At 41.5% G+C, this 18961-nt stretch overlaps 1 protein-coding gene across 1 annotated transcript in view; it reads right to left on the bottom strand.

The window, feature by feature from the left end:
* Positions 1–18961, bottom strand: part of nphs1 (NPHS1 adhesion molecule, nephrin) — a 275069-nt gene that overhangs the window by 42271 nt on the left and 213837 nt on the right. The window contains exons 10-15 of the mRNA XM_072691705.1: positions 12253–12394; positions 10305–10429; positions 9163–9331; positions 5643–5772; positions 5115–5120; positions 2951–3117 (exon numbers count right to left, since the gene is read on the bottom strand). Coding sequence (XP_072547806.1) covers positions 2951–3117; positions 5115–5120; positions 5643–5772; positions 9163–9331; positions 10305–10429; positions 12253–12394 — 739 coding nt within the window. The remainder of the gene's footprint in view (positions 1–2950; positions 3118–5114; positions 5121–5642; positions 5773–9162; positions 9332–10304; positions 10430–12252; positions 12395–18961) is intronic.

The raw sequence follows: 18961 nt of genomic DNA, 5'->3' as shown, positions 1-18961 counted from the left end.
CACACACATATATATATATATATATATATATATATAATAGAGACGTTTGGAAGGTCTTAAGAAGATTCGGTTGGTTTAAAGGTTGTTTACCAGTTTAAAAGCATCACTTTAAGAACCCCTTTATGTACCTTTATTTTCAGGGTTTAAGACCAGAACAACACATCATGTAACATTTCTCCCAACCAAGAACTTCTGAGATGTTCTTCAAAGGCACTGATTAAAGAATGCATTTGTATTATGTATGCATATATATATATATATATATATATATATAGTTAAATTACAGTTTAATCATATAAATCAAGTCCTCAGACTTTTCACTGATTGTCTACTGTGCTCAACTGCATGCTCATTTTATCACTATTAGTTTTAGAGAACCTGACATTTGATGAGGTAAAAAAACAAGAAAATTAGGATTAAATATTTAGATTATTCAAAATGAAAGTATCAGTATTGGCTGACCACCTTATTGCCTTTTACAGTCAGTAAAGCTTGTCTTTCTGGCTTGCCTGCTACTCTTCTGTACATCCTGCTGGTGGTTTTCCCTCTGTTTGTGTATAGGTCCCACTGTAAATAGGGCCTCACTCCCAGTGGACCTTTTCCTTCATAAATAACTAAAAAAGCCCGACAAACATTATGGCGCGGCTGCAGATTCTTTTCCAAGTGGCTGAATCATTATTTATGGATTAAGACCAGAAAATACAGAGCAACAGAGCTCAGTGACATTGTGTCACTGCTTTTGCTGCATGTTTTCGCTAGTAACACTAAAACAGAAATAAATATACTAAAATACTGAAAAAAAGTACACTATATGGGCAAAAGTATTGGGACACCTGTTCATTCATTGCTCCTTCTGAAATCAAGGGTGTTAAAAAGTTCTTGTTGGAGTAACTGTCTCTACTGTCCCAGGAAGAAGGCTTTCTGCTGTTTTGGAGCACTGCTGTGAGGATTTGATTGTACTCAGTGACAAGAACAATAGTCAGGTCAGAATGTTGGATGATGATCACCACCCCACCTCATCCCCAACTCCCCAACTCCTCATCCCAAAAGTGCTGGATGGAGCTCTACCATCCATCATTCCAGAGAACACAGTTCTTCCACTGCTCCACAGCTCAATGCTGGGGGGCTTTATACCCCTCTAGCCCACATCTAGCATTAGGCAGCATGGTGCCAGTAGGTTCGGGTTCATGTCTATGTTAATCTGCTCTAGAAATTCCTATTCTATTGGTAATATTTCCCTATAGGGGCTAGGCAAGCTGTGTCACCTTAAAGTAGCTGAATGCATGCATTTGAATGGGTGTCCACAAATATTTGGCCATATGGTGTATTTAGCACATTCAAGTCTTTTAGCATGACATGAATGATATAATGATAAAATACATAATATAAGGAGATATTTGTTAAAATGAAGATGTATTTTCAAAACAGTGACTAAATACTGTACACTACATGGCCAAAAGTATTGGGACTTTGGATTTGTTGGAGTAAATGTCTCTACTGTCCAGAGAAGGATCTCTCCTAGATTTTGGAGCATTGCTGTAAGGGGTTTGATTGCATTCAGGTACAAAAGCATTAGTCAGGTCAGGATATTGAATGATCACCACTCCATTTCATCCTAACTCCCTAGACTCCCTAGAATGGGTGTCCACAAGAAACTGGATATATAGTGTACACACACACACACACACACACACACACATATATATATATATATATATATATATATATATATATATATATATATATACAAAGGTTTTGTCTTGTTTTTATATGATTAAACTGTTTTGTAACTATACCTTTTGTTTATGTACATATATATATATATATACATAAACAAAAGGTATAGTTACATTACAGTTTAATCATATAAAAACAAGACAAAACCTTTGTCTAGTTACTAAACAGGCACAACATGAATGATCTTATGACATCTTAATTAAAATGAAGGAATTGTGACCCCCCCCCCAAATCCGCTTTATTAGTAACATCACAGAGACGTTCAGACCTTCTAAAGACGTCGTGCTTCTCTGTTCATTTCAGCTGCAGAGAATCCAGCCTTTAATCCGTCTCCTCAGAAACAGTCACATGTTTGTTCTATTCCTCATTTCATCACTGTTGACACTACAGAACTGATATTTATTAGCACTAATGGGGCCACGGCAAAAATGCTCATTCTGTGTCTGCATATCTGTAAACAAACATTAATGATTTATTAATGAAAGCACTACTGGTGCTCACCACGCCACGGCTTTTTTACCCTCCTGGCTGCTGTGGATGCTATCAGCATGTGTACGACACAGGCATTAGCTTAAATCACACTGCTTACACACACAGACCGAGTTCAAACAATCCAGTTACACTCGGTGCTCATTCCAGCTGCCGATTGGCCCAGCGCTTATGAATACTGTGAGTGTTTGTGTGTGTGTGTGTGTGTGTGCACACTGGACCGGCGAACACTTTCATATTTGTTTTCTTTCTCCAGTTTGTGCAAAGTGCTATTATAGAGTGGATTCAAAATGCAGATTTGTATACAAATTCATACACACACACACATACACGCACACACACACACACACACACACACACACACACACAGAATTAAATGAAAGCCTTGACTAAGAAAAATGAAAGTAAAGAATCACCAGACAGATAAAAACAGCAATTAATGTTCAGTGTTTCACAAACAGAAAATCTCAATCAGATGAATAAGGGTGAGAACACACACACACACACACACACACACACTCACACACACACACAAAAACAACACACACGCACACACACACACAAACAAAACACACATACACACATACACACTGACATTCCTTTATGCCCTTAAATGATGGTGAGCTTTGAAGAGGTGGTCGGCGACGTCAGGCAAAGCAACATCAAAGACAAGCGTGCTGTTAAGCTTTACAACACTGTAATCACTGCACACACACACACTTACAGAGAACGTTAAGGACGTAGAAGGTGTTCACTCCTTCCGACAGGAGGCTACTGAAGGCCTGACAAGTGACCCGGTTGCCATGGTGACGGGAGCTCAAAGGGAGGGTCAGTTTGCTGCTGACAGACAGGCCACCAAACTCCGCCTTCTTGGGGCCTGCTCTACTCCCTCTAGCCTGAGAGAAAGAGAGAGAGAAAGAGAGAGAGAGAGAGAGAGAGAGAGAGAGAGAGAGAGTTAATGGAATTACTGGAAGCACTATATGTCCAAATGTTTGTGGACACCCCTTCTAATAAGCTAATTCGGCTACTTTTAGTTGCACCCACTGCTGACACAGATGTGCAAATGCACACTCTCACAGCTTGTCTAGTCCTAGTAGAGAAGTACTGCCAATAGAATAGGACTCTCTGGAGCGGATGAACATAAACATGACTCGCCTAATGCCTAATGCCAGGCGTGGGCTAGAGGGGTATAAAGCCCCCAGCATTGAGCTGTGGAGCAGTGGAAGAACTATGTTCTCTGCAATGATGGTGGATAAGGCTCCATCCAGTACTTTTCTGATGCATGGGTGCTGAACTTCCAACAATCTGACTTATGGTCACTAATGGTCTTGTTGCTGAATGCAACCAAATCCTCACAGGATTTCTTCTCCAAATCTAGTAGAACTCCTTCTTCTCTAGACAGTAGAGATACTCCAACAGTTACTCCAACAAAAACAGGCTCAACTCTTTTTAATACCCTTGATATCTGAGAAAACAGTGAATGAGCAGGCGTCCCAATACTTTTGTCTAAAAATATGTCTTGTCCTACCTTCACTTTTCAGCCTAATTTTGATGGAAAGAAACTACCTAAAATGACGATGTCTCACCTTACTTTCCAACCAAATCTCACCATCGTTGAGACGTCCAGCAAAGTCGTCTGCTGATGGTTGACTATTCAATGAAAACAGCAGGTTTCCCCAAAAAATGACCCCCCCCCCCAAAAAAAAAAAAAAAAAAACTATTCCCAAAGTAAGTAAGCAGGAATCGGAGCCACCACTTTGGTCAGCTGCTTCCCAGGAGCCTTAAAGTAAGATTTTTTTTTTCTTTCTCGCGGCAGCAGTTATTGACTGTGCTGGAGACAGACTCTAACAAGGTAATGACTCAGCGATCACCGGCCGCCCGTCGAAGGCCTGAGTGCCAGGGAAACGGAGCCGAAGATGGATTGCCAAACTGTCTGCCTGCCTGCGCAAACACTTCACACTCCAGTGCTCGGAGTCTGGAGCCATTACTGCAGCGCTCCGCTCATGGAGCATCAGCACTGTTTCCCTTTGTTTCTTTTGGGATAGGGATGAGCGAGCAGCGCAGACAGATTGGCTGTGATGTATTGTGAATGCACTGGCTTGCATACTGTATCATTGCACCCATCATTGGGCTCATTTTTGCATTTTGGAGTTACATTAATCTAACGGGAGATGCAGAGCGTGAGAGTGAGCTTCTGATTTCTCAGTTGAGGAGAACTGGGAATGCTGGGGAAGGTACAGTAGAAAGCTGTATGTTGATGGTGGGCTGTCGTCTACAGTAAAACATCTAAGAAGCATTTCAAACACCTGGGATACCATAGCGACAGCCTAGCAATAGCATAATAATCACCTGGGACACCATAGCAATAGTCTAGCAACACCCAAACAACCACCAAGCAACACTACTACAACCACCTAGTATCCTCTTAACAACATCATATCACCCACTATAGCATAACCATAGCATCCTCCTAGCAACCACCAAGCAACGCTACTGCAACCACCTGGCAACATTATAGCAACCCCGTTGTAACTCCATTGCAACCTTCTAGGAACACCATAGCAAACACCTACCAACCACTTGAGCAAACATAGCAACAGCCTATCAACAACTAAGCAACACAATAGCAACCACCAGAATCACAATAGAATCTGGGCAGTGATTAATATTGGTGCTTTTATTCAATCAGTCATTAATCAACCACTTAGCAACACTATAGCAACCACCTAGCAACACAATAGCGACCACTTAGTAACTTTATATAACCACCTGAATTACCATAGCACCCACCTGGCAACATTGTAGCAACCACTTAGCAACTCCACAACAACAACCTAGTTACCACTTAGCAACACCATAGCCACCACTTGGGAAACCATTGCAACCACTTAATGCTACCATAGCAAGCACCCACCAACCACTTGGGAAACCAGAGCACCTAGCAACACCATAGCAACCACCTGCAATACCTTACCTGACAACACACTATAGCAACGTCTTAGTTATTCAATACCAACCACCTGGAGTACCACAGCAACCACATAGCAACACCATAGCAACCTTAGCAACCACACCATAAAAAAACAAAGCACAAAGCAGAATTTCACCAAGCTTCATCACTGGAACTTCTGACTGATCACAGTGGATCACCTATCACTGAGATATTCACTGATCAGCCATAACATTAGTACCTTCTAATATTGCCTAATTTTAAGTAGGTCACCCTTGTGCCACCACAGGAGACCGAGGTGTCCTGTGGTATCTGGCACCAAGACATTAGCAGCAACACCTAGCAGTTCTTAGTGGTGGTTCTTAGGCCGGGTTTCAGATGGCGGTAGACTCCCTCCAGTGCTCCTGTAGACCTAGTTTATGTGTGTGTATGTGTGTGTGTGAGGTGAAAGACAGGGCTTAAGTACCTGGTTGAATCCAGACTCCAGCTGATATTGACTTTCGGGTTGCTGCTCCCAGCCAGGCAGTCCAGACTGAGTGTGTGTCCTGCTCGCAGCTCCTTCTGTTTCACCACGATCTTCACACTCACTGCAGGAACTACAGCAGGAACAGCAGGCCACAACATAGCCCAACACTCGGAACCGTCAATTAATTCTGTGTCTTTTGCTCTTGTGCAAAAGAAACAGCTCTGAGACAACGCTAGCTTGTGTTTCTCAACAGATCGGATCTGCTAGAGAGGGTGTTTTAAGAGACAGGTTGCTTAGCATATGTTGTACACAGTGCTGAGACACTTTTAGGAAAGGAGACACCGGGACAGCTCATACTAACTTCACTAAATGTCCCGATTTGAAGAAACTGGTCTTAGGTGTTTAACGGGAGAGCTTATTGTAATTGGACAACTAGAACATATTTCAGATAATAGATAAACTATATGGACAAAAGTATTGGGACACCTCATCATTCATTGTGCTTTTGTTGGAGGAACTGTCTCTACTGTCCAGAAGAGAAGGCTTTCTTCTATATTTTGGAGGAGCGCTTGCTGTGAGGATTTGATTACATTCAGGGTTGGTGAGGTCAGGATGTTGGATGGTGATCAACTTCCCCAGTTCATCCAAAATGTATTGGATGGAGCACCATCCACCATCATTCCAGAGAGCACAGTTCTTACACTGCTCCACGGCTCAATGCTGGGGGGCTTTACACCCTTCTAGCCCACACCTGGCATTAGGCATGATGCTAACACACATGTTTAGCTGCTCCAGAGAGTCCTATTGTACTGGCAGTACTTCTCTACAGGGGCTTGGCAAGCTGTCTGTGTGCTTTTGCACATCTGTGTCAGCAATGGGTGCAACTTAAAGTAGCTGAATGCCTTCATTTGACGGGATGTCCACAAACATTTGGACATATAGTGTGTATACAATGAGAATTAAGGACTGTATAAATACTGTATGTTTACAGTGCTGTGCAAATGTTTTAGCCCCCTGTGAAAAGTTGCTTATCTGGACAGTAAGTGTTTATTTCCTCAGTAAAACACTGATATTAGAATGAATCCATGAATACATGGTGGTTCTCCATCACTGTGGTCATCATCAGAACATCTCCAAAGTTCTCCTCTCTCATGGAGTCTAGTATTATTTAGAGTTCTCCTCAGATCAACACCTGGTTTGGTGGTAAATCAGGGCTTAAAGATGGTAAATCAAGTGAGCTGCTGGGGGGCGTCCAGGAGAAACCTGATGGAACCGAGCTCTGTTCTTCAGACTAGCTCACTGACAAGATCTCACTACTTTCTTTCTTCAGAATGAGAAGCTCTTGTTTCTCCTTTTTACTGGATTTGTGTTCACCTGCATCTGTTCTGATGAGATCTGGAGCTTCTACAGTAGAAACCCTCTCACTGCTGAGAGGGACAGGGGTTAGAATAATGGGATTAGGTCTTAATGGAAGTCAATGAGTATTCTATTGGTCCATTATCATGAAAAATGTGACACAATATAAAGAACAACTCAAAGATTCACATAAAGGCAAAAATGGCAAAAAGTAAAAAAGTAAGATATAAGGTTTGGATTTCTTCATTGATTGTAGTTTCACAGTGGCTTGCTGGGTTATATGCATATTATTGCTTGAATCCAAATGCTGATCCACTGACCTGACCCAGATTAATACACTACAATGTGAAACTTGCAAAACAATAAGCAAACAATTATGCATGCTTTTTGGGTCCAAAATCATCTGCAGATGCTTTTGGATTAATTATTTAACGATTTCAGTCCCCAGAGCTCGTGGCAGAAGTGTTTTATTGCTGTAAATAAACTGAAAGAAGTAACAGTGGATAGTTAAAAGAACATTAAAGGAATAGTCTGGAGAAAAATTACATTTGCACAATGATCTCCCTGGAGTTAGATAGATAAAAGTGTTTAATACAGTGTCAGAAACCACATAAGCAGTCTATTTCAGATAAAGTCAGTATGCTTTGAGGTGAGCGTGTGGTGATTTAGCTATGCGGTTTGTTGCTAATTGGTAAGGTACAATCTTCCATTACTTGTTAGTTACATTAGCCTCTTGGCTCCACAGCAAATGTAAAAGAAAGTAAACTTCAGACCACAAACATGTCTGAATGTGTTAAGGAGGAGAGAACAGGCTTGCTTTATAGAAACTGGTCTCATTATTGTTGAGTGGGGGAGCTTACAGGACAAAAGTGGATTTCAAAAAGTGGCTTCAAACTTAGATTTATTTCAAATAATAGATACACTATAGGGACAAAAGTATTGGGACACACGCACATTCATTGTTTATTCTGAAATATAGGGTATTAAAAAAGAGTTCATTCTGCTTTTGCTGGAGTAACTGTCTCTACTGTCCAGGAGAGAAAGCTTTCTACTAGATTTTGGAGGAGCACTGCTGTGAGAATTTAATTACATTAGTGAGATCAGGACACTCTGAAAGCAAACTTTAGTTGGCTGATCAACTATATTTCTTAAGGAGGGGGGATTGTGCAAATATTTTGTTTCTAAACTATTCCTTTAATGTCTAAAACAAAACTAAAGATTTAAAATCAGAGTAATGGGTCCTAAAATGTTCTTTGGTATAGAAATTTGATATAATCTACGTTCACACAGCAGGAAAAGTGTCCCAAATTCTGATTTTCTCATGAAATCCGATGTTTTTGTTAAGCTGTTCACACTTAAAGTGACCTATATCTTACATTCGTCTGAACAGTTCACGCTCCTAAACCGACGAGTATGAAGTGAAGTTTCGGTTTCATCTTCTCCAGCATCACATGAGCCATCAAGGAGATCCAGTGGATGATAGCTGGGCTGAGAATGAGCTTGAGGTCACTGCAATAAGTTGTTGTTATGTTAGTTAGCCATGGCCACTTCTTTGGTTTGCGTCATTGGTTCTTTAAACCTTACTTATTACTTATTCTTACTATTTATTTATCCTTGACATTGCAGGCCATTGGCCATTTCTTTAGGAATTCCCTCAGAGACATCACCCCAGATATTTATGAGGTCTGTTACCTCACCTTTGCTGTTGTCCATTTTCCCTTCACCTCAGCGAACGTTGAGTTGGATGGACATAAAAGTCGTAAGAGTCGCATTGCCGTGTTTTGAATTTGTATCAGATTTCAGCACCACTTATGAAATTGGTCCAAATCGGAACTGTCAAGTTCAGAGTAATTTGCTAACACATGCACACAACACTCCTGTGTCACATGACCAAAGAGTGCAGATTTGGCCCACTTTTACCTGCTGTGTGAACGTACCCTTGGAAGAAGTGGTGCTCCAGATGGTCCACATTTGAATATTTGTGCTCTATTCTGTTGTGAATTGAGCTGAAACACAAATGTGGACCATCCGGAGGACCAAATGTGGTTCTTTGGAGAGCCACAACAGGGTTTCTTCTCTAAGACACTGCTCCAAAGAACCCTTGTTGCTCCCGTTATTTATAGAGTATAACAGCTGAATGATGGGTGGACTGTGATATACTCACACTGGACCAGCAGTTTGGTCTGAGCAGACTGCACTTTCTTGGCCTCGTTGGTGGCATCGCAGCGGTAGGTGGCTAAATTGTCACTGGGCTGAAGAGTCAGGAGGAACTCCCGCGACACACCGCGTTCAGACTCAACAAGCTTGGATGGGACTTGTACCACTTTACCGTTCTATTGTTGGAGAAACACAAGTGCATACACACACAACTGTTATTATCAAAATCTCTGCTATTTGACATGGACAGTCAATAGGGTTGTTTATGGGAAGAGGGGTTATGATTCAACACACTATATATATATATATATATATATATATATATATATATATTAGGAATACAATATATACAATTTTAGGAAAACTGTCATCGTATAAATAAACACGCCATCATATGCATAATCAGATCAGACCAATCAGAACAATGAGGTCTAAAGACAGAGTGCAACACTGATATCTGGTGGTGGGGGGTCTAAACACAACACTAAATGAACCACTGTCTGTCACCTATCATTACATATTAAAATCAATTAAAAATAGATTTAAAAATCAATATGATTATAAAAATGATGCTTTTAATAATCAATACAGTATTGCAAAACAATATCACATGAGTTTGATACATCAATATTTTCATACACCTCTAACATAATATAGACGTAACCCCTAATACATAAACTACAACAGTGGGGAACTGAAATTGAACCCACATGCATTGTAGGACCCATAAACATTGCAGCTGAACCTGAGAGTAATTAATCAAACCACAGGTCTGGATCCCAGTCATTGAAGGCTCCCCCCAAAAAGACCTAATACCAATAAACCCAGCATAAAGGGCATGCTTTCTTTCAGGCTCAATTTCCGATTTCACTTCAGTAAACATCTAATGACTCTATAAGCTGACTGCAGTGCTTCTCTTCACCTCAATTCACATCCCCTAATCAATTGTTACCTTGTAACGTTCCCACATCTTTATTCCTGAGACTTTTTAGAACAATGACAAATGATATGTTAGAAGAGCACATGTACAGGTGCTGATCTTCTCTGTGAACTGGGAATGGAAATAAGGAGCTGTAAAAACCTTTAAGTGCCATAAATAGCTAAGATATTTAAACAGTACTGTATATACATGCACACACACACACACACCTTCAGCCACGTCAGACGGCCTGTGGGGTTTCCACCACTGGAGAAACACACAAGACGGACGGTCGTCCCAGAGCGCAGAAGAGTTCCTTCTGGAGGGGCTTCCAACCATACTTTCTGAGGAGGATCTGACACAGAGAACGAGAGAGAGGGCGAGAGAGAGACAGAGAGAGAGAGAGCATTGACATTTTCTACATTATGAGTCTGAATCTGCTGACTGTTATTCTACTTAGCGCAACAGTTTAGACGCCATAAATAACCAGAGGTTAACGAGACTGGGTACAGGGTGAGGAACAATAGAAGAAGCACATGAAAAACACAGGAATAGACACAAGGAGGAAAAATTGAGAGTGACAGGGAAATAATAGGGAGGAACACAAAAACAATCACAGGGATAAAAACTAAGGAAAATCAGGAATAAACAGAGAGAACACAGTGATAGACAGGGAAGAACACAGACAGAAGAACAGGGAAAAACATGGGGAGATACAAGGAGGAACACCAGGAAAAACAAAAACAGAAAGAAAAAGCAGGGAAAACTGAAAAATGAAGAACAGAGAGGAACGCAAGGAGGAAGCACAACCAGGACCAGAGAGAAGCAAAGGAAAAAACAGGAAGAAAAACAGGTGGAAACCAATAGACTAAACAATTAAACAGGGAAAATGAAGAGAATCAGTGAGAGAGATGGGAAAAACAGAGAAACATGGAGAAACACAGGGAGAAACATAAGTGGACAAATAGTGTTAAAATATGAGGGAAAACAGGGAGGAAACAGGGTGCAGTGCAGGAGGAACAGGGTGCAGTGCAGGAGGAACAGGGTGTAGTGCAGGAGGAACAGGGTGCAGTGCAGGAGGAACAGGGTGTAGTACAGGAGGAACAGGGTGTAGTGCAGGAGGAAACAGGGTGAAGTGCAGGAGGAAACAGGGTGCAGTGCAGGAGGAACAGGGTGCAGTGCAGGAGGAAACAGGGTGCAGTGCAGGAGGAACAGGGTGTAGTACAGGAGGAACAGGGTGTAGTGCAGGAGGAAACAGGGTGAAGTGCAGGAGGAAACAGGGTGTAGTGCAGGAGGAACAGGGTGTAGTGCAGGAGGAAACAGGGTGTAGTGCAGGAGGAAACGGTGCAGTGCAGGAGGAAACAGGGTGTAGTACAGGAGGAACAGGGTGTAGTACAGGAGGAAACAGGGTGTAGTGCAGGAGGAAACAGGGTGCAGTGCAGGAGGAACAGGGTGCAGTGCAGGAGGAAACAGGGTGTAGTGCAGGAGGAACAGGGTGTAGTACAGGAGGAACAGGGTGTAGTGCAGGAGGAACAGGGTGTAGTACAGGAGGAAACAGGATGTAGTGCAGGAGGAACAGGGTGTAGTACAGGAGGAAACAGGGTGTAGTGCAGGAGGAAACAAGGTGTAGTGCAGGAGGAACAGGGTGTAGTGCAGGAGGAACAGGGTGTAGTACAGGAGGAAAAAGGGTGTAGTGCAGGAGGAAACAGGGTGCAGTGCAGGAGGAACAGGGTGCAGTGCAGGAGGAAACAGGGTGCAGTGCAGGAGGAACAGGGTGTAGTGCAGGAGGAAACAGGGTGTAGTGTAGGAGGAACAGGGTGTAGTGCAGGAGGAAACAGGGTGCAGTGCAGGAGGAAACAGGGTGCAGTGCAGGAGGAAAAGGGTGCAGTGCTGGAGGAAACAGGGTGTAGTGCAGGAGGAAACAGGGTGAAGTGCAGGAGGAAACAGGGTGCAGTGCAGGAGGAAACAGGGTGCAGTGCAGGAGGAAACAGGGTGCAGTGCAGGAGGAACAGGGTGAAGTGCTGGAGGAAACAGGGTGCAGTGCAGGATGAACAGGGTGAAGTGCTGGAGGAAACAGGGTGCAGTGCAGGATGAACAGGGTGTAGTGCAGGAGGAAACAGGGTGTAGTGCGTGTAGTGTAGGGAGAAAAAGGTAGAGCAGAACTCTCGTCAGACTCACAGTAGACATTGAGGGTTTGGGATTTGATGCTGGAGAAGCGTGTTCCTTTGTTAAATGCCTCACAGGTCAGAGGAAGGCCATTTTCCTCTCGGGACACAGTATAGGTCAGATTTGACATGGTCATCATCCCACCATTTTCTCCCTTCAACACACAAGATTCATTTCAGCCCAGAGCAGATTACCACAGATACGTCCAGTGTTCAAAACCAGCTGTAATCTGTTTGGATCAGACGTGGTTTTGAATGACGTTTATTAACACAGTAATTACTGCTGATCTGAGGCTTAATTTACTGCTGTATACAAATGTTTTCATGTGCAAGATTTGGGGCCTGTTTACACCTGAAATGAACAAACAGCGTGTCGCTCGCTGTCCTCAAACGCAGACTGAAGACCCTCATCCTGCGACATTTAAGGCATTTAGCAGACTCTCTTCTCCAGAGCGACTTACAAAAGTACTTTGCTATTTACCCAAGAGAAACCTCAGCTAGTTTAAAAAGGCACCAAGGCACCAAGTTAAGACACTACTAGACACAAGTCAATAGGGTGACCACTCTGCTATTCGCCCAAGTACTCTCTAAAGAGGAGGGTCTCCAGTCTGGGTTTGAAGACAGCGAGCGTTGGACCCAGGAGAAGTTCGTTCCACCACTTCGGTGCAGGACAGTAAAAAGCCTAGACGCTCGTCTTCCATGGATTTTGAGGGATGGTGGGTCGAGCCGAGCCGTACTTGAAGCTGGAAGGGCTTTTGGTGCAGATCGGCTTTTGACCACTACCATCAAGTACGGAGGGGCTGGCTGGTCCGTTCTCGGCTTTGTAGACCAGCGTCAGGGTTCTGAATCTGATGACCTGGGCAGCAGCTACAGGAAGCTACAGTGAAGAGAGAACGCAGCAGTGGAGAGACATGACTGAATTTAGAAACGTTGAAGACGACCCGTGCCGCTGCATTCTGGATAAGCTGCAGGGGCCTGATGGTGCGCAGACTTGGGTACTTGGGTGAAGGTACTTGGGTAAGGGCAGAGTAGTATGGTCTCCTTATTGACTTTATTGTTTAGTAGTGGCTAAGCTTAGAGGGATCTTTGGATTTTGGATAACCAGACAGACGCTTGTTTCCAATCACAAGAAATTCTGTTTACACTATTAATAATAAATAATTAAATCTAGACAAAATCCGTCTCTGAATGTGGTTTAAGTGATCCGATCGTAATCCGACCATAGGCATCTTGGGGGTGTTTACACATACAAGACAAGTGAAACCCAAAGCTGATCCAAACAGCAGAAACGCTGTTAGATGTAAACAGGCTCTTGGGTACATTAGCTACATTTCTCATCTATTGCAGAGGTCACCTCTGATTCCAAAGGGAGATAAGACGGTCTAGCTCCACAGTACCTTTTGCTACAACACTGATCGGCTTAAATGTGCCCTAAAACAGACAACTGGATTCATCTTGACAAACCGTGAACCTCAAACACTTGAGGCAAACCCACATAAGTAAAACAGAGCTGGCCAATCAAAAACTGCACAACTGTTTACAACCCCAAAATGTACATACACTGAGCCTATTAGCTGGCTAGAGGTGAACTGCAAGGGCTACTTCAGGAGAATGGCTAGCAAACTAGTCACAGCACTACTTGGAGGTGAGATGCACATCACAGGGAAGACAATAAGGCTAGCTGGATGTTTTTAGCCAGAAAGGGACAGCCAGCCAGCCAGATATAGCTGCAGGGATGCTTTTCAGCTTGTAGAAGCCAAATGAAACTGTGTTGAAAGTCAACTAAAAGGCCAAATGCTAATGATTGACCAACCAAGTACAATCTTTTCAGATAGCTAAGAGGACACTGTGCTAAGAAGACCCAGAGAAGACAGCAACACTATCCAGTCAGACTCCAGAATGATTACAATAAAGATGTACAATTTTATTTGTTGATATTGCTAAGCTTGGCTAAACTAGGGTGGTTAAGCTATAGTGCTACTGTGGACTATCCAGGTGATGTTTATACATCAAATAAGAATATATAAGGTTATGAGGTCTAATATCAAAGGGGATGTGGGCTGCGGTGGTTAGTACAGTGTAGTGGGTTATAGGCAAACTGGGCTTCAGTTCCCCATCCAGGCTAATTCATACTATTGCGCCCTCCCCGGGGCCCGATATCCGCTGCCCACAGGCCTCGTCTCGTTTCATGTTCATGCGCTTCACCTGAGGCTGGGGGTACTTAAGGAGCCTCAGCGCTTAGTTCGAGGCAGGGAATTGCATGTTTACTGCTCACGGTGTGTTTAGACCAGCTTCGGCTCGACTAGGCTTCCTCGTTCACGAGCAGGTCACCTGGCCATTCAAGGACTCAGACAAGATATACCCACGACTCTCGTTCCAGCTAGGCGACCCACGCTCACACAGCAGTTCCAGGTTGGGTCGGCCTAGACGTTCTTGCCTAGTAGCTGATCCCCCAGCTAAACCCCCAATCCCAGGTGTGTTTGTTTTCACACTCTGGTTTGTCAAGTTTGCATTGTGTTCACATTTATGCCCTGTAGCTGCTGCTTCTTTTGCTTTATTTTGCCCCCTTGTGTTTTCTGGAGTTGCATTAATAAACTACCTGCATTGGACCCGTCTCTCTGAGTGTTCATCCCTCTGTGTCTGGCCTAACCCACCATGACACATACTATGCTATACCAATAAAAGTGCTTGGGCATGGCTCTTTACCCTACAGTTGCTTGCCTTTGCAACATGATTCAGTTAGTAGTAAAAGCATTTCTTCACTCAAAGATGGATATTACAGACATCTCAGATCTGTAAATGTACAGTTACGATGTATTTTCAATTGAAAATACTAAGGTCTAAAATCTAGCCTTTTCTTGCTACCAGACCTTGTGTTTTGACTCTCCCTCAATCAAGTTGAGTTCTAAGCTGCGATCAATTACTAGAGTCTGCCTGAAGATCCTGGTCTTTCTTCTCCCCAGTAATTACTAAAAACCAAAAAGACACCCCAGTAGATGTGGTGATAGCAGAATTGTCAGTCCTCCTATTTTCCCCTATTTTAATCAGATTTACACACAAATAAATGCATGAAACACTGAGATCATGTAAAAGTGAAAATAAGAAAAAAGTGAGCCAGGAAGGCACACGGTCCCCTCGTATTGACTTTCATTCAGTTACATTTCATTCAGATAAAACCCTGTAGAAAAAGAACATGGCAGAAAACAAAAAAACAAAAAAAAAACATGAAAAGCTCCAGATCTCGCAGGAAATTAAGTGGCGGCTAATAGAATCCGAACGAAAGGCTGAGTCAGTGGGGCTGTGACGGGGTCAAGGTGTGCGGGCTTTTATTTTGTAGTATAATAGCCGAATTATACTTTTAATCAAACACTCCACCTTGGGAAGCCGTTTGTTGTCAGTGGACGGACCCCAGGGGGGGCTTGCTCGACAGTGTTTTATATTGTCCCTGACTTCAAGGCTGAACTCATCAAGCACTCAATAAAGAAACACCCTGGTTACACATTTCGTCTCTCTTTGAAAGCAATTTCAAAGTCTCGCTTCAAAAGTTTTGTCTTGTAAGGAGTGAACTGATTCCTATATGACTAAATTATTCAGCGCTACATGAGGCGCCAGGCGTACGATGTTAAACAATTTGTGAATGATACGCCATTCTCTGAAAATGTAGTCATGGAACTGTAGTGCTGAAAGCTGTTATTTTTTATTATTTATTTATTTATTTATTTTTTTTTTCTCTTACCATGACAACAAACAAATAATTAATGGATAAAAAAGAAATAAAAAAGAATGAATCAATTTGTAAAATTACATAACAAAAATAAAATCAAATATATATATATATATATATTTTTTAAATATTTATTTATTGATATATTTATATGTTGTTTTGTATTTTGTTTAAACAAAATAAATATAAATACAATAACACAGAAAACAACATTTAAATAAAAATAAAAATAAAAATAAGTACATATTACACTAGAAAGTGTTTGAGCTTGTGCTTTGTGCTTTGTGCTTTAAGCTGTCATTTTTTTACTTTATAATATTTTTTACATGGTTTACTCAATTCTCAATTACTTATTTTCCCCACTGTGGGACTAATAACGGATTATCTTAAGATTTTCAGTAGCTGGTAAACAATAATTGAGTAAATGATATAACTACTGAAATTCATTATTGTAAATTTTGTGAAGTATCTGTTTTGAGATTTGTTTGTGAGTTTTGTGATATGACTCATTCTGTACATGTCCTTCATTCTTTGATGTTCATCAGCTCCTTCATTCTAGAAACTTTCTCAATGCATTTCGTGGTTAGAGCCACACATTTAAAATGGAAGTGGTGGCTCAGCGGTTAGAGCACTGGGTTATTGATTACAGGGTTCAATACAAGGGTATGCTAAGTTGCCACTGTTGGGCCCTCGAGCAAGACTATTAACCCTCTCTGCTCCAGGGGTAGCATAGCCTGACTTATTCTGCACTCTTTCTAAGCCTGGACATGTGAAAGGGAAAAGACATAGTACTGAATACTGTAGTGTTTGATGTACAAACAGTATAATGACAATATAGGTACTTTATTTTCATATAATAATTACAATATTATTATTATTATTATTATTATTATTATTACTGCTACTACTACTACTAATAATAATAATAATAATTACGATTTCTCTAAATTCTACAAAGAAGGTATTTAATTTATTTTTGGTAAACACAGAATCACCATATGTACACACAACATTAGCTTTAGCATCACTTTGTTCCTTGTTCTAGAATTGCAATTTTTTGTCTTTGTAAATATTCGTTCCAATGCACGTCTTACAGAAAAGTACAAAAATTACTGCTGTCCTGTTCGCTAGCTGAACGGCCTCATCTGGAATGCTGCTAGACTACCACTCACTTTCTGGGTTTTTTACATCCATTCCTTGACTAGTGGCATCAATCAAGTCATAGTCAGGAGGTCTAGCTTGCATAACAACCAGAGATCACGTAATTAAGATATCTAGATATCACCAGTGAATGTCTCAGACTGTGAAAATAACAAAAGCACAAAATTCTCATATTCTGGGTTACTGCACCACCATCTTGGACTATAGCAAGAAAGCTTGCATATGTCAGTTTTAGGGGTATACATATTAATGAATCAGGACTGCTACAGCACAGGAATTTTGGAATTGGTCTGTTTTTGGTTTTGCTACATTTTCTTTTGAATAAACAGACTCAGAATGTAACAAACTCTTATTGTTTTAATTATTCTAAGGAAAATATAATTCAAATGTTTAGTCTAAGATTATTTGAAATTGGTTTTAAAAGATTGAAAACAATGGGCATCATTCAACAAGGCTCTTCCTGGGACTTGTCCTAAATTTGTTTTAAAGAAAAGTTCATGATGTGTATATAAACTGGAGAATTGTTCACGGCTCTGCTCTTCCAATGATGGATCCTTGGTTCTCCTAATCTGAGCAAATCCCAAACAAGAAAACACTGCCAAATGTCATCTTCGTGAAAACTGCACAATTTGATCTTGGAAAGGGTGGCTGAATGAGGCCCATTCATTTTCCACTTTTTAACAGAAACTCCAAACTTCTGAATGGTAGATGTACAGTACAAGCAGCCTCTAAGGAGGTGCTTCAGGAAGGGAGATATGAATATTTCAGCTCATCAAGCATTATAAAGTAAGAGAAATTGGACAGCATCATTACAGCAAAGAAATATGAGGTCATCCTTGCCAACATGCTTTAAAAACATCTCAATAAGCAGCTTTTTAAAGCCAAATAAAAACACTTATGATCCCATATCTGATTAACGTTTCCAATAAGCAGAATTAACAAACTGCCAAACTTTTTTTATGATGTTATGATGATTTATGATGGCCTGTGATCATAAGTCATACATCATTTACAAATCTGACTAGAAACTTATTTCAGGACTGTAAGACTTGGCTCTGAGTGTAGAACTGTGATTCATTAAAGAGCTTCTTTATTTTTTCCCCCAATTCTCTCCCCAATTTTAGTCTTATCCAATTCCAACCAAGCAGGATTTCCACCATCACACCATGCTGCCAGTGCTGGGAAGGTAAAATGTGCTTCCTCGGATTCACATGAAATCTGCCAATAACTTTTCCTTAATAACTGTTGCTAGCACAACCTCACTGGACAGTTCAACATGCTTGGAGGAGAACACTAACTGACGGTTCTGTTACACACCCTTACTCGCTAGCACTGACATTTGTGATTGTTCAGAGAAAGATGGCCATCCTACCCACCCGGAAACAGCTGAAATCTGGAACTTTTTTGCCATATTCATCATTCACCTCATTGGCATTAGTGACCTGTGTGTGTCACCGGAGGCTCTCAATGTGCGAGAAGTCCATTCTGGGTACACCTTCACTACGGCGGCTCTAGAACATCCCACAAAGTTAGCGGTTTCCGAGATGCAAGCACCCTATTATGCAACCGGTACCCGATTATCTTGCCCTTTAGGTCAAATCGCATCCTTTGTCAGTGGTATTTTAATAAAAAAAAAATGAAAAATGGTCCACTGTGATTTATTGTTTGTGAAAGTGTGTTAGCGTAACCATTCTCAGTGCTCTCCTGGAAACAGCTCAGTATTTCCCGATTCCATTCAACACTCATCTAATCACACACTCACTGACCACTTATTTGGGTTTATTCTAATGTTATATAAATCTCTTTATCTATCTATCTATCTATCTATGTATCTATA

Source organism: Salminus brasiliensis, chromosome 11, assembly GCF_030463535.1.
Source record: "Salminus brasiliensis chromosome 11, fSalBra1.hap2, whole genome shotgun sequence".
Classification (NCBI taxonomy): Eukaryota; Metazoa; Chordata; class Actinopteri; order Characiformes; family Bryconidae; genus Salminus; species Salminus brasiliensis.
Note: the sequence above shows the minus strand (reverse complement) of the source record. Positions and strands in the feature narration are given on the sequence as shown.